Genomic DNA, 15,780 nt, shown 5'->3' with positions numbered 1-15,780 from the left:
AGTGGGCAGGGCCACCGGCGAGAAAGATGGGCCAAGCCCGCCTCCACCACGCCTGGAAGCAAAGGCTGAGTTTTACATGGGGTATTAGTTGCCTGAGCTTGTGACTTCTGCGTCCTTTGAGGCAGGATGTCCCACTCCAAGAGCTGACAGACTGTAAGAGACCGCTGCTGGGACTGCAGGAGGCCCTGACCCAGGAGCAGTGCCAGAGCAGAGGCCCAGGGTAAAGCTAGGTTTCCAGGTTCATGGGGGTCAGTAGGCAAGCCGCAGTGAGGATTGGAGAAAGGCAATTGGGAGATGACAGGTGTCTTGAAGCAGGGGTGGCCTTTGCTGTTGGGTGTCCTCTGTGAGGCACAGGTAGGTGATCTGGCCATATGGCATGCCCCCCCCCTCCCCAAGGTACAGGTAGGTGATCTCGCCATATAGCATGCCCCCCCCCCCCCCCCCCGCCCCATCCATGAGGCACAGGTAGGTAGCCTCGCCATATGGCATGCCCTCCACCCATCCACCCCCACAAGGCACAGGTAGGTGACCTCGCCATATGGCATGCCCACCCCTCCCCCGAGGCACAGGTAGGTGACCTCACCATATGGCTTGCCCTCCCCTCCCCGAGGCACAGGTAGGTGACCTCACCATATGGCCTGCCCATCCCTCCCCCCACAAAAATGCCCTGAAAGTAGAAACTAAAGCCGCAACCCACATCATCATTGGCTAAATACTGGTGGCAGCAGGGACAGCAGCTGCCATCTCACTTGATTATACCACCTGTCAGCCCACACCTGGTTTGGGTAAGGGAAGCATAAAATTCTGGCCCAACTGCTGATTGTTATTGCATGACTTGAGTTTTGAAAATATATAGCATGAACATTGTCATGTTCAGATGATGGGCATTCTCTCAAAATAATTTTCAAAGGAAAGGCTGTCCCAATAATTAGATATAGTTTTGTGACACATGAAAATATTAATTAATATGATCAATATAGTATAATAAAGTTAGCCTGTGATCAGTTTTGTGCAGTAAAACATTGCCTCACTAGGAATAAGGTTGAACCTGCCATTTGTCATTTTTAACATCATTCTTTCTAAAGTATATGGATTTACAGTTATATACTATGCAGTTCCTGCTGTTTTTAAAATAGTCTATTATAATGGCAACATTTTCAAGAGTGACTATATTGTTGGAAAAGCGCTGTGCTCTAGTTGTAGCATAACGTTATTGAAAGCAAATCAGAAATAGTCATCGGAGAAGGAACTGCTAATTAAGAATACATTTTCTTCAAGCTGTGCAGGGTATCAGCTCTGGGGTATCTGGCACAACTTTTTCTCTTTCTCTCCTCTTTAAGATGCGACTTAAAACCTGCCACTTTGGCCAAGTCTTTGATCAGTTGCCACAACATAAAAAGAATATACTGTGAAAACTGGAAATCTGAAATCAAATCTGTAAATGTTGGACACACTCAGTAGGTCTGACAGCACAATAGAGAGACAAACGGAGTTAATGTTTCAGGTCTTACAGCAGAATCAGAAAAGCTAGAAATGTGAAAGATTTTGAGCAAGTGAGGGACAAAAGGGAAGGTCTGTAATAGGATGGTGGGGGGGGGGGGGGGTGGGGGGGGGGGGGGGGGAAGAGGGCGAGAGCGTGCGAGGGGAGGGTGGAGTGGTGCAGAGCAAATCAGATGGCAAAAGGTTTCATGGTACTAGGCCAAAGAGAGTGATAATGGAATAAGTTTTTTAAAAAAAAGATTTGTCTAGAAGAATGACAGGATCCCAGAGAGCTGCCATGTGAGTGACAGGATCCCGATAAAGTTGCCACCCAAAAGCAAAGAAATGGAAATAATAGAGAATCTCTCTATAAAGTGCCTGGTCGAAAGATGGAGTGCTGTTCCTCAGGTTTGTGTTGAGCTTCATTGGAACAGTGCAGCAGGCCAAGGACAGATGAGTCAGAGTAAGCGTAAGATGGAGAATTAAAATAACAGGCAATTGGATGCTTGGGGTCCTGTTTGGAGACCGAATGGCGTTGTTTATCAAAGCAGCCACCCAGTCTGCATTTGGCCTGCCTAACGTGGAGGAGACCATATTGCGAGTAACAAATATAGTATGCTAAATTGAAGAAGTACAAGTTACCTAACCTGATGTACTTCTTTGAGAAAAATATTGAATATTCCAAATAGAAAATTGTCAACCGCTGTGAAACAGTTCTGGAAAGGTTGTGCCTAATAAGAGGTTTCTTTGAAAACTGAATCATAATGCGAAATAAATTGTACATTCCATCGTTATTACCACTTTCATGATTATCTAACCCGCTTTCAGTTTTAGCTGTAAATTGAACATCATAATATGAAGAGTACAAAACAGTGCGTAGGGAATCACTTAGCTGTTGGAGTGTGGCTGATCAATGTATTTCAACTGTGAAACACTTTAAAAATAATTCATTGTTTTTATGCTTAAATCAACTCGGAGAAAAATATTTATTGTCAGCAAATTAATAATTTTAGATGCACCAGTAAAACTAAAGTTCTTCAGCAGCTGATACTTGTTACAGTTCCATATTCAACAACAACCAGACAGCACAGTGGTTAGCACGGTTGCTTCACAGCGCCAGGACCCCAGGCTCGATTCCCGGCTTGGGTCACTGTTGCTAATTTGCTGTTGTTTCTTAATTTGGCTCTGTTTAATTACGTTTGCTCAAGAGTCGCCAGGTATACTTTGATACCGCCACAAGGTTCAAAACCGAATACTGATCAAAGACTCGCTACACCAGTCAGTAAGTTCAAAATCAATGCTCATTTATTTACACACACAGTCAAATATACTCATGCATAAACTCTACAAACTAAACTATCACTACTGCTAAAAGCCTATACTTAGCTTCAGGTGCCCACTCAATCAGAGGAACAATGGCCGTTGCTCGGTTCTGAGGCTGCTGGATTGAGCTGTTTACAGGATAGCAACTGAGAGCGTCTGTCTCGTAGCGTGCGTTGACTTGGAACTTACTTGGTCTGGAGCAGCTTTGGCAGGTCTCTCCTCGCTGAGAGCCAAGGCCAAGAGAGCGATTCTCTCTTGGGGAGTACTTTTGATACTCGAAAGGGCTTTGTGCGCTTTTGGGTGGGCCTTGAACTTCGCCCCAATTAATTGGACCATTTCCCAATCGTTCTTTCGATTTTCCTCCAATAGAAGGGTGGGTTCCCTGATTGCTGGGCGTGTCCTAGGTGGCCATTGGTCTGCTTTGTTTTGGTCTCCTCTGGCGCCAGGGTGTCTGTCTTAGCATTGTTTACCTAACTGTTACCCTTTTGTCCCCAGAGATGGCTCATTAGTATGTAGATGGTTCTGCAGTATCGGTCTTGTCTGAGAGCTACAGCTCTAATCAACAGACAGACCTTGCACCTGCTTGCTTTTTCGGTATTGTCCAATTTTCCCTGCATTCTTTGCAACGTGTCCATTTTGTAATCGGGACGTGGACATCCCAGATGGCTGCAGTCACTGTCTGTGCAGAGTCTGCACATTCTCCCCGTGTCTGCGTGGGTTTCCTCCATGTGCTCCGGTTTCCTCCCACATGCTTGTTCGGTGAATTGGACATTCTGAATTCTCCCTCAGTGTAAACCAGAGTGTAGCGACTAGGGGCTTTTCACAGTAACTTCATTGCAGGGTTAATGTAAGCCTACTTGTGATGTAATAAAGATTATTATTATTAACAATTACTTATATTTATATAGCATCTTTGATGTGTTAAAGCTGTCCAAGGTACTTCACAATGGTATCAGACATAATTTGACACCAAGCCTCATAGGGAGAAAATAGGACAAATGACCAAAAGCTTGTGCAGAGACACAGTTTTTAACGAGAGAGAGGCAGAGAGATTTGGGGAAGGAATTCCAGAACTGGGGATTTATACGGTTCAAGTTAATTTATTTTTAACTAACAATTTATCGGAGGAAGCACTAATTTTGCCTTTGAGGTGCTATCCTTAAGTTACTTGAGGGTTTTATCATTTGTAGGTATGAAAGATAGGATTAAGAGAAGGAGGGAAAACAAAGAAAGCAAGGAGAAGTCAAAACAAGTTATAATTTAGAATTTTAATTTTATTTTTTTTAAATTTAGAGTACCCAGTTTATTTTTCCAATGAAGGGGCAATTTAATGTGGCCAATCCACCTAACCTGCACATCTTTTGGGCTGTGGGGGCGAAACCCACGCAAACACGGGGAGAATGTGCAAACTCCACACGGACAGTGACCCAGAGCTGGGATCAAACCTGGGACCTCGGCGCCGTGAGGCTGCAGGGCTAACCCACTGTGCCACCGTGCTGCCCAGAATTTTATATTTTTAAAGGCTGCAACAACAATTAAAATCTGAATGAATGAGACTCTACAATTGCAATGGGTAATTTTCAGAAAGACTGCCTGACAGCAATTTATGCATTCTGTTATTAAGCAGGCACTTTGACTGAATGGGGTAAGACTTCACTGTCCGTGGTGAGTTTGGTTTGTATCTGCTGCACAAATACAGGAATTATGCATCATTCAATGGTGCGGCAGACATCAAAATGTCATTTTTGCATCGCTAATGGCCAGAGCAGGTCAACTCAAGAAAACAATGAGTTCATTGAGTTCAACCACGCGCCTAGACCTCACCTGAAGTTATTTTGTGTATAAAGAACGGTGCTGCCATACATTTTACCATTATTTTCACAGTAAATTATGGCCTGATATCTAAACTGACAGCAACATAAAGGTAGCTGATAAATGTCATCTGACTAAGAATTTCTGCAGTTAATCTCCTTTGTTGAACATTTTTATTCATAATATATGTATCTACCTTTCAGTAATTTAATAGTTTTGTATTGCTGACATCTATTTCTAAGCTTTCTATATCAAGCTTTCTTTTTTTTTAAAGATATATTTTATTCAAGATTTTTTGGCCAAACATAACAGTACATAGTGTTTCCTTTATACATCAATAAAACAATATAAATAACAATGGCCAGTTTTAAACAAATAAATAAATAATATTTGAACAAAATCAAAAACAAAACTAAATGGCAACTGCCTTGTCCACGATGGATACTCTCCAAAAATACAATCCAACAATCCAATATACAATTACATATACCAAATACCTATGCATATACAATAACATCCCTGAGAGTCCTTTTGATTCATCTACCCCCCCCCCCCCCTCGAGTTGCTGCTGCTGTCTTCTTCTTTTCCATTCCCTCTATCTTTCTGTGAGGTATTCGACGAACGGTTGCCACCGCCTGGTGAACCCTTGAGCCGACCCCCTTAGAACGAACTTAATCCGTTCCAACTTTATAAACCCTGCCATGTCATTTATCCAGGTCTCCATACCCGGGGGCTTGGCTTCCTTCCACATTAACAATATCCTGCGCCGGGCTACTAGGGACGCAAAGGCCAAAACATCAGCCTCTTTCGCCTCCTGCACTCCTGGCTCTTCTGCAATCCCAAATATAGCCAGCCCCCAGCTTGGTTCGACCTGGACCCCCACCACCTTCGAAAGCACCTTTGCCACCCCCACCCAAAACCCCTGTAGTGCCGGGCATGAGCAGAACATGTGGGTGTGATTCGCTGGGCTTCTCGAGCATCTCGCACACCTATCCTCTACTCCAAAGAATTTACTGAGCCGTGTTCCAGTCATATGCGCCCTGTGTAACACCTTAAATTGTATCAGGCTTAGCCTGGCACACGAGGACGATGAGTTTACCCTACTTAGGGCATCAGCCCACAGCCCCTCCTCAATCTCCTCCCCCAGCTCTTCTTCCCATTTCCCTTTCAGCTCATCTACCATGATCTCCCCCTCGTCCCTCATTTCCCTATATATGTCTGACACCTTACCGTCCCCCACCCATGTCTCTGAGATCACTCTATCCTGCACCTCCTGCATCGGGAGCTGCGGGAATTCCCTCACCTGTTGCCTCGCAAAAGCCCTCAGTTGCATATACCGAAATGCATTCCCTTGGGGCAACCCATATTTTTCCGTCAGCGCTCCCAGACTCGCAAACGTCCCATCTACGAACAGATCTCTCAATTGTGTTACCCCTACTCTTTGCCATGCTCCAAATCCACCATCTATTCTCCCCGGAACAAACCTATGGTTATTTCTTATCGGGGACCGCACCGAGGCTCCCGTCTTTCCCCTATGCCGTCTCCACTGCCCCCAAATTTTCAGTGTAGCCACCACCACCGGGCTTGTGGTGTATTTCTTCGGTGAGAACGGCAACGGCGCCGTCACCATAGCTTGTAGGCTAGTCCCCCTGCAGGACGCCCTCTCCAATCTCTTCCACGCCGCTCCCTCCTCTTCTCCCATCCACTTACACACCATTGAGATATTGGCGGCCCAGTAGTACTCACTTAGGCTCGGTAGTGCCAGCCCCCCCCCTATCCCTACTACGCTGCAAAAATCCCCTCCTCACTCTCGGGGTCTTCCCGGCCCACACAAAACTCATAATACTCTTCTCAATTCTTTTAAAATAAGCCTTCGTGACCACCACTGGGAGGCACTGAAACACAAAAAGGAATCTCGGGAGGACCACCATTTTAACCGCCTGCACCCTCCCTGCCAGTGACAGGGACACCATGTCCCATCTCTTAAAGTCCTCCTCCATCTGCTCCACCAACCGCGTTTAAATTTAGCCTATGCAATGTACCCCAATTCTTGGCTATCTGGATCCCCAAGTACCGAAAGTCCCTTGTTACCTTCCTCAACGGTAAGTCCTCTATTTCTCTGTTCTGCTCCCCTGGATGCACCACAAACAACTCACTTTTCCCCATGTTCAATTTATACCCTGAAAAAACTCCAAACTCCCCAAGTATCCGCATTATCTCTGGCATCCCCTCCGCCGGGTCCGCCACATATAACAACAAATTGTCCGCATACAGAGATACCCGGTGTTCTTCTCCTCCCCTGAGTACTCCCCTCCACTTCCTGGAACCCCTCAATGCTATTGCCAGGGGCTCAATCGCCAGTGCAAACAATAATGGGGACAGAGGACATCCCTGCCTCGTCCCTCTATGGAGCCGAAAATATTCAGACCCCCGTCCATTCGTGACTACGCTCGCCATCGGGGCCCTATACAGCAGCTGTACCCATCGAATATACCCATCTCCAAAGCCGAATCTCCTCAGCACCTCCCACAAATAATCCCACTCCACTCTAGCAAATGCTTTCTCGGCATCCATCGCCACCACTATCTCCGCTTCCCCCTCTGGTGGGGGCATCATCATTACCCCTAGCAGCCTCTGTATATTCGTATTCAGCTGTCTCCCCTTCACAAACCCAGTTTGGTCCTCATGGACCACCCCCGGGACACAATCCTCTATCCTCATTGCCATTACTTTGGCCAGAATCTTGGCGTCCACGTTCAGGAGGGAAATAGGCCTATAGGACCCGCATTGCAGCGGGTCTTTTTCCTTCTTTAGGAGGAGCGATATCGTTGCCTCTGACATAGTCGGGGGCAGCTGCCCCCTTTCCCTTGCCACATTAAAGGTTCTCATCAGTAGCGGGGCCAGCAAGTCCACATATTTCCTATAAAATTCAACTGGGAATCCGTCTGGTCCCGGGGCCTTCCCCGCCTGCATGCTCCTAATTCCTTTCACTACTTCCTCCGTTTCAATCTGTGCTCCCAGTCCCACCCTCTCCTGCTCCTCCGCCTTAGGAAATTCCAGCTGGTCCAGAAAACACATCATTCTCTCCTTCCCATCCGGGGGCTGAGCTTCATATAATCTTGCATAGAATGCCTTGAACACTCCATTCACTCTCTCCGTTCCCCGCTCCATCTCTCCCTCTTCATCTCTCACTCCCCCTATCTCCCTCGCTGCTCCCCTTTTCCTCAGTTGGTGGGCCAGCAACCTGCTCGCCTTCTCCCCATATTCGTACTGTACACCCTGTGCCTTCCTCCACTGTGCCTCTGCATTGCCCGTAGTCAGCAAATCAAATTCTACATGTAGCCTTTGCCTTTCCCTGTATAGTCCCTCCTCTGGTGCCTCCGCATATTGCCTGTCCACCCTCAGAAGTTCTTTCAGCAACCGCTCCCGTTCCCTACCCTCCTGCTTTCCTTTATGTGCCCTGATTGATATCAGCTCCCCTCTAACCACTGCCTTCAGCGCCTCCCAGACCACTCCCATCTGGACCTCCCCATTATCATTGAGTTCCAAGTACCTTTCAATACACCCCCTCGTCCGCCAATAGTCCCCTGTCCATTCTCCAGGGTGGACGCTATTCTTTTTCCTCCCCTATCTCCAAGTCCACCCAATGTGGAGCGTGATCCGCACTAGCTATAGCCGTATACTCCGTCCCCGTCACCTTCGGGATCAGCGCCCTTCCCAAAACAAAAAAGTCTATCCGTGAATAAACTTTGTGGACATAGGAGAAAAACGAAAACTCCTTACTCCTAGGTCTACTAAATCTCCAGGGGTGTACTCCTCCCATCTACTCCATAAAGTCCTTAAGCACCCTAGCTGCTGCCGGCCTCCTTCCGGTCCTGGACCTCGATTTGTCCAGCCCTGGTTCCAGCACCGTGTTAAAATCTCCACCCATTACCAGCTTCCCCGCCTCTAGGTCCGGGATACGCCCTAGCATGCGCCTCATAAAGTTGGCATCATCCCAGTTCGGGGCATATACGTTCACTAAGACCACCGCCTCCCCCTGTAATTTGCCACTCACCATCACGTATCTGCCCCCACTATCCGCCACTATGGTCTTTGCCTCAAACATTACCCGCTTCCCCACTAGTATAGCCACCCCCCTGTTTTTCGCATCTAGCCCCGAATGAAACACCTGCCCCACCCATCCTTTGCGTAGTCTGACCTGGTCTATCAGTTTCAAATGCGTCTCCTGTAGCATAACCACATCTGCCTTAAGTTTCTTTAGGTGTGCGAGTACCCGTGCCCTCTTTATCGGCCCATTCAGCCCTCTCACATTCCACGTGATCAGCCGGGTTGGGGGGGCTCTTTACCCCCCCCCCCCCCCTTGTCGACAAGCCATCCCCTTTTTTTAACCAGCTCCTCACCCGGTTCCCACGTAGCTGTGTCTCCCCCTTCTCCCCAGCAGCAGCAACCCAGTTAACCCCCCCCCCCCACCCCCCCCCCCCCCGCTAGATCCCCCACTCGTGTAATTGCACCCCCCATGTTGCTCCCGGAAGTCAGCAAACTCTGGCCGACCTTGGCTTCCCCCGTGACCTCGGCTCGCACTGTGCCACGCCCCCTCCTTCCTGCTTCCCTGTTCCCGCCATAATTATCATAGCGCGGGAACAAAGCCCGCGCTTCCCTTTTGGCCCCGCCCCCAATGGCTGACGCCCCCAGCTCCTCCACCTCCCTCCCTCCCCCACAACAAGGGGAAGAGAGAAAAGTTACCGGGTCGCAGGATTAACAACTTAAAAATCATCTCTCCTCTTCCCCCCTTTTTCCCCCCTCTTCGCCCCCCATATTCGCCCCACCACTTTGTCTCAAACGTTCTTTTTTTTAATATAACCCACTTATTCCAATTTCTCTTCGACAATAAATGTCCATGCCTCATCCGCCGTTTCAAAGTAGTGGTGTTTCCCTTGATGTGTGACCCACAGTCTTGCCGGCTGCAGCATTCCAAATGTGACCTTCCTTTTATGAAGCACCGCCTTGGCCCGATTGAAGCTCGCCCTCCTTCTCGCCACCTCCGCACTCCAATCCTGATATACGCGGATCACCGCGTTCTCCCACCTACTGCTCCGAGTTTTCTTTGCCCATCTGAGGACCATCTCTCTGTCCTTATATCGGAGAAATCTCACCACTATGGCTTGGGGAATTTCTCCAGCCCTCGGTCTTCGCGCCATAACTCGATAGGCTCCCTCCACCTCCAATGGACCCGCCGGGGCCTCCGATCCCATTAACGAGTGCAGCATCGTGCTCACATATGCCCCGACGTCCGCCCCCTCTGCACCCTCGGGAAGACCAAGAATCCTTAAATTCTTCCTCCTCGCATTATTCTCCAGCACCTCCAGCCTTTCCACACACCTTTTATGGTGTGCCTCGTGCATCTCCGTCTTCACCACCAGGCCCTGTATATCGTCCTCGTTCTCGGCAGCCTTTGCCTTCACGACCCGAAGCTCCTGCTCCTGGGTCTTTTGCTCATCCTTTAGCCCTTCAATCGCCTGTAATATCGGGGCCAACAGCTCCTTCTTCATCTCCTTTTTAAGTTCTTCCACGCAGCGCTTCAAGAACTCTTGTTGTTCAGGGTCCCATATTAAACTGCCACCTTCCGACGCCATCTTGGTTTTTGCTTGCCTTCCTTGCCGCTGCTCTAAAGGATCCCCCGCAATCCGGCCACTTTCCTCTCCTTTTTCCATCCGTGTCCAGGGGGGATTCCCTTCTGGTTTACCGCACAGTGCTTTTAGCCGTTAAAATTGCCGTTGGGGCTCTTATTCAGAGCCCAAAAGTCCGTTCCACCGGGAGCTGCCGAAACGTGCGACTTAGCTGGTCATCGCCGCACCTGGAAGTCTCATATATATCAAGCTTTCTAGTTGAGTAAATGGCTAGTGTCCTATTTCCAAGCAAGGTAGCACAGTGGTTAGCACAGTTGCTTCACAGCTCCAGAGTCCCAGGTTCGATTCCGGCTTAGGTCACTGTCTCTGTGGAGTCTGCAAGTTCTCCCTGTGTCTGCGTGGGCTCCCTCCGGATGCTCAAGTTCCCTCACACAGTCCAAAGATGTGCAGGTTAGGTGGATTGGCCATACTAAATTACCCTTATTGTCCAAAAAGGTTAGGTGGGGTTACTGGGTTACGGGAATAGGTTGGAAGTGTGGGCTTAAATGGGGTGCTCTTTTCAAGGGCTCGTGCAGACTCGATGAGCCGAATGGCCTCCTTCTGCACTGTAAATTCTATGATTCTATGGTAAGATTGCTGATAAGGCTAATCTTTATAGCATGTGGATTTGTATAAATTCCAGTGCATATATTGACCGATGTCGGTAGCCCTGCGGTAGAAGGCAAAAGTGAACAAAGAACAAAGAAATGTACAGCACAGGAACAGGCCCTTCGGCCCTCCAAGCCCGTGCCGACCATACTGCCCGACTAAACTACAATCTTCTACACTTCCTGGGTCCGTATCCTTCTATTCCCATCCTATTCATATATTTGTCAAGATGCCCCTTAAATGTCCCTATCGTCCCTGCTTCCACTACCTCCTCCGGTAGTGAGTTCCAGGCACCCACTACCCTCTGCGTAAAAAACTTGCCTCGTACATCTACTCTAAACCTTGCCCCTCTCACCTTAAACCTATGCCCCCTAGTAATTGACCCCTCTACCCTGGGGAAAAGCCTCTGACTATCCACTCTGTCTATGCCCCTCATAATTTTGTATACCTCTATCAGGTCTCCCCTCAACCTCCTTCGTTCCAGTGAGAACAAACCGAGTTTATTCAATCGCTCCTCATAGCTTATGCCCTCCATACCAGGCAACATTCTGGTAAATCTCTTCTGCACCCTCTCTAAAGCCTCCACATCCTTCTGGTAGTGTGGCGACCAGAATTGAACACTATACTCCAAGTGTAGCTTAACTAAGGTTCTATACAGCTGCAACATGACTTGCCAATTCTTATACTCAATGCCCCGGCCAATGAAGGCAAGCATGCCGTATGCCTTCTTGACTACCTTCTCCACCTGTGTTGCCCCTTTCAATGACCTGTGGACCTGTACTCCTAGATCTCTTTGACTTTCAATACTCTTGAGGGTTCTACCATTCACTGTATATTCCCTACCTGCATTAGCCCTTCCAAAATGCATTACCTCACATTTGTCCGGATTAAACTCCATCTGCCATCTCTCCGCCCAAGTCTCCAGACAATCTAAATCCTGCTGTATCCTCAGACAGTCCTCATCGCTATCCGCAATTCCACCAACCTTTGTGTCGTCTGCAAACTTACTAATCAGACCAGTTACATTTTCCTCCAAATCATTTATATATACTACAAAGAGCAAAGGTCCCAGCACTGATCCCTGTGGAACACCACTGGTCACAGCCCTCCAATTAGAAAAGCATCCCTCCATTGCTACCCTCTGCCTTCTATGGCCTAGCCAGTTCTGTATCCACCTTGCCAGTTCACCCCTGATCCCGTGTGACTTCACCTTTTGTACTAGTCTACCATGAGGGACCTTGTCAAAGGCCTTACTGAAGTCCATATAGACAACATCTACTGCCCTACCTGCATCAATCATCTTAGTGACCTCCTCGAAAAACTCTATCAAGTTAGTGAGACACGACCTCCCCTACACAAAACCGTGCTGCCTCTCACTAATACGTCCATTTGCTTCCAAATGGGAGTAGATCCTGTCTCGAAGAATTCTCTCCAGTAATTTCCCTACCACTGAAGTAAGGCTCACCGGCCTGTAGTTCCCGGGATTATCCTTGCTACCCTTCTTAAACAGAGGAACAACATTGGCTATTCTCCAGTCCTCCGGGACATCCCCTGAAGACAGCGAGGATCCAAAGATTTCTGTCAAGGCCTCAGCAATTTCCTCTCCAGCCTCCTTCAATATTCTGGGGTAGATCCCATCAGGCCCTGGGGACTTATCTACCTTAATATTTTTTAAGACACCCAACACCTCGTCTTTTTGGATCACAATGTGACCCAGGCTATCTACACCCCCTTCTCCAGACTCACCATCTACCAATTCCTTCTCTTTGGTGAATACTGATGCAAAGCATTCATTTAGTACCTCGCCCATTTCCTCTGGCTCCACACATAGATTCCCTTGCCTATCCTTCAGTGGGCCAACCCTTTCCCTGGCTACCCTCTTGCTTTTTATGTACGTGTAAAAAGCCTTGGGATTTTCCTTTACCCTATTTGCCAATGACTTTTCATGACCCCTTCTAGCCCTCCTGACTCCTTGCTTAAGTTCCTTCCTACTTTCCTTATATGCCACACAGGCTTTGTCTGTTCCCAGCCTTTTAGCCCTGACAAATGCCTCCTTTTTCTTTTTGACGAGGCCTACAATATCACTCGTCATCCAAGGTTCCCGAAAATTGCCGTATTTATCTTTCTTCCTCACAGGAACATGCCTGTCCTGTATTCCTTTCAACTGACACTTGAAAGCCTCCCACATGTCAGATGTTGATTTGCCCTCAAACATCCGCCCCCAATCTATGTTCTTCAGTTCCCGCCTAATATTGTTATAATTAGCCTTCCCCCAATTTAGCACATTCATCCTCGGACCACTCTTATCCTTGTCCACCAGTACTTTAAAACTTACTGAATTGTGGTCACTGTTACCGAAATGCTCCCCGACTGAAACATCTACCACCTGGCCGGGCTCATTCCCCAATACCAGGTCCAGTACCGCCCCTTCCCTAGTTGGACTGTTTACATATTGTTTTAAGAAGCCCTCCTGGATGCTCCTTACAAACTCCGCCCCGTCTAAGCCCCTGGCACTAAGTGAGTCCCAGTCAATATTGGGGAAGTTGAAGTCTCCCATCACCACAACCCTGTTGTTTTTACTCTTTTCCAAAATCTGTCTACCTATCTGCTCCTCTATCTCCCGCTGGCTGTTGGGAGGCCTGTAGTATACCCCCAACATTGTGACTGCACCCTTCTTATTCCTGATCTCTACCCATATAGCCTCACTGCCCTCTGAGGTGTCCTCTCGCAGTACAGCTGTGATATTCAGTGGTGAGGACTGAAAAGTGGTGAAACTATTTGTGGTTTTCACAGCTAACACATTGAGTAAAGGGAGTTAGTTCGACTGTCCCACCTCAATAGGGAATTTGAGCACAGAATGTGTAAGATGTGGAAGGAAATCCTTATGCATCGCAGAGTCAAAGTTCGTGAACATATTATCTACATATTGGAAATATATGTAAAACCTCTACTATTAGATGTGATTCTCTGACTGGGCAACACTTGCTGAATAATCCGTAAGATAATTAGTCGAGCTTGTAACATGGCTCATTTAGGCTTGTTCGAAGCTACTTGCTTTCTTAAGCACTGGGTGAGAGGACGCGGGCCTTCCTTTGAGGTAAGACGAGCAGCAGAGTTTTGAATGACCTAAAGCTTGCGGAGGGTAGAATTCCGGAGACCAGCTAGTCATGCATTGGAATATTCAAATCTAAAAACAACAAAAACATGAATGAGCAGAGCTGATTCAGGGTGAAGTTAGGTGATGCTGCCGGAATGGAAATGGTCAGTCTTAGTGATGGCGTGAATATGAGTCTAGAAGCTTATCACAAAGTTAAATGTTGATGCCAAGGTTGTGAACACACTGACTTAATATCAGACTGTTGCTAGGGATGGAGTCAGTAGCTAGGAAACAGAATTTGGAGTGAGGACTGAAAACAATGGCTTCAGTCTACCCAATATTTACTTGCAGGAACTTTCTGCTTTAACAACCAAGTTACCCAAGCTTCTTGATGGGCAGAATTCAGAACAGGCCCCACCTTTCACTCCTTCATGTTACCTTATATTAAATAGATACACCCAAAACATAGGAATTTTACAAACTTCATCTCTGTAACATTTTAAAAGGCTCGCTGGGTATTTATGCAGTGAGAGAACAATGGAATTCTGAACATAATAAAATATTCGTGTTGAACTACTCTAGACAATATATCCATTTCAGCAGGTCTTTTAAATTGCAGTAAATGGCAGCAGATTGTATTGGAATTCTAAAAATTTACAACGCAACTCATTGGATGAGGAAATGTTTCTCTACTTCATATTAATGTTAAAGGATACTTTAATTTAAATTTAAAATTGCAATACCTAACCTCTGTCTTGCTCAAAGCAGTCCGAGGAAAGTTTTATTTCTTATTAAATGTCAAAAAATGTCTGGTTTGTGTAATTTTGCCTTCAATGTCTGAAGAAAATGTCACTTTAATCATTTAGGTGCCTGGTCACATTTTAAATTTGTTGAGTAGAACAGAAATACAAGTGGAAAATTCTAGTTCCACACAGATCTGTCACTTTGAATTTAGTTTCTTATGCACCAGATTTAGCTTCTTATGCACCAGATTTTCTTTTGTGGAAGAAAACTGTTTGCCCATGTTAAATGGTTGTTTCTGTTGTCTTTTCGTCTAGATTTCTGCCTCATTTCATCAGTGGAGATTTTGATTCAATTAAACCAGAAGTAAAAGAGTTTTACAAAGTCAAGGTAAAAGCATACGCTTAGATTATCCTAAAGTTGACTGACCAGTTATAACCAATATTTATACTTGCTTCGACTTGGTCCTCTAAATACCTTTCATCTAGTCATGAATCTAATAGTCATGAGTAAGATTTTTGACAGTTCACCAAGACAGGAAATGTCACTGTTCGGGGTTAGCATTAATTACTGTTCAAATGTGTATTTATTAAAAATGACTCTCTTGATTTGGAATGCCAAATCATCACCATGAGAAGAAAAATGTTGGAGAAAAACATTCTTGAGCAACTTTTGAAGTACCAGTAACACATTATTTTTGGCTCATCCAAATGTTTCTTTCCTGTCAAGTGAAACCTAAGGTATCAATTTTTAGGGGTGGCAAGGTGGCACAGTGGTTAGCACTGCTGCCTCACGGCGCCGAGGTCCCAGGTTCGATCCTGGCCCTGGGTCATTGTGGAGTTTGCACATTCTTCCCATGTTTGCGCGGATTTTGCCCCCACAACCCAAAGATGTGCAGGGTAGGTTGATTGGCCACGCTAAATTGCCCCTTAATTGGGAAAAATTAATTGGGGACTCGAAATTTATTTTTTTAAAAGTTTCAATTTTTGCACTTAATCTTTGTAAATGAGAGGATGAATTGTGGTAGTTGCCAAGAAAATCATTGGGTGC

General features: G+C 46.7%; 1 protein-coding gene across 6 annotated transcripts in view; it reads left to right on the top strand.

Moving 5' to 3' along the window:
* The window catches only part of LOC140425027 (thiamine pyrophosphokinase 1-like), a 555,937-nt gene that overhangs the window by 231,603 nt on the left and 308,554 nt on the right, over nt 1-15,780 (top strand). For all 6 annotated transcript variants that reach the window (XM_072508810.1, XM_072508811.1, XM_072508813.1 and 3 more), the window contains one exon: nt 15,048-15,120. In XM_072508810.1, coding sequence (XP_072364911.1) covers nt 15,048-15,120 — 73 coding nt within the window. The remainder of the gene's footprint in view (nt 1-15,047; nt 15,121-15,780) is intronic.

The sequence above is a fragment of the Scyliorhinus torazame genome, chromosome 6 (assembly GCF_047496885.1).
Source record: "Scyliorhinus torazame isolate Kashiwa2021f chromosome 6, sScyTor2.1, whole genome shotgun sequence".
In the NCBI taxonomy this organism is placed as follows: Eukaryota; Metazoa; Chordata; class Chondrichthyes; order Carcharhiniformes; family Scyliorhinidae; genus Scyliorhinus; species Scyliorhinus torazame.
The sequence above is the reverse complement of the archived record's forward strand: the minus strand, read 5'-3'. Positions and strand labels throughout refer to the sequence as shown.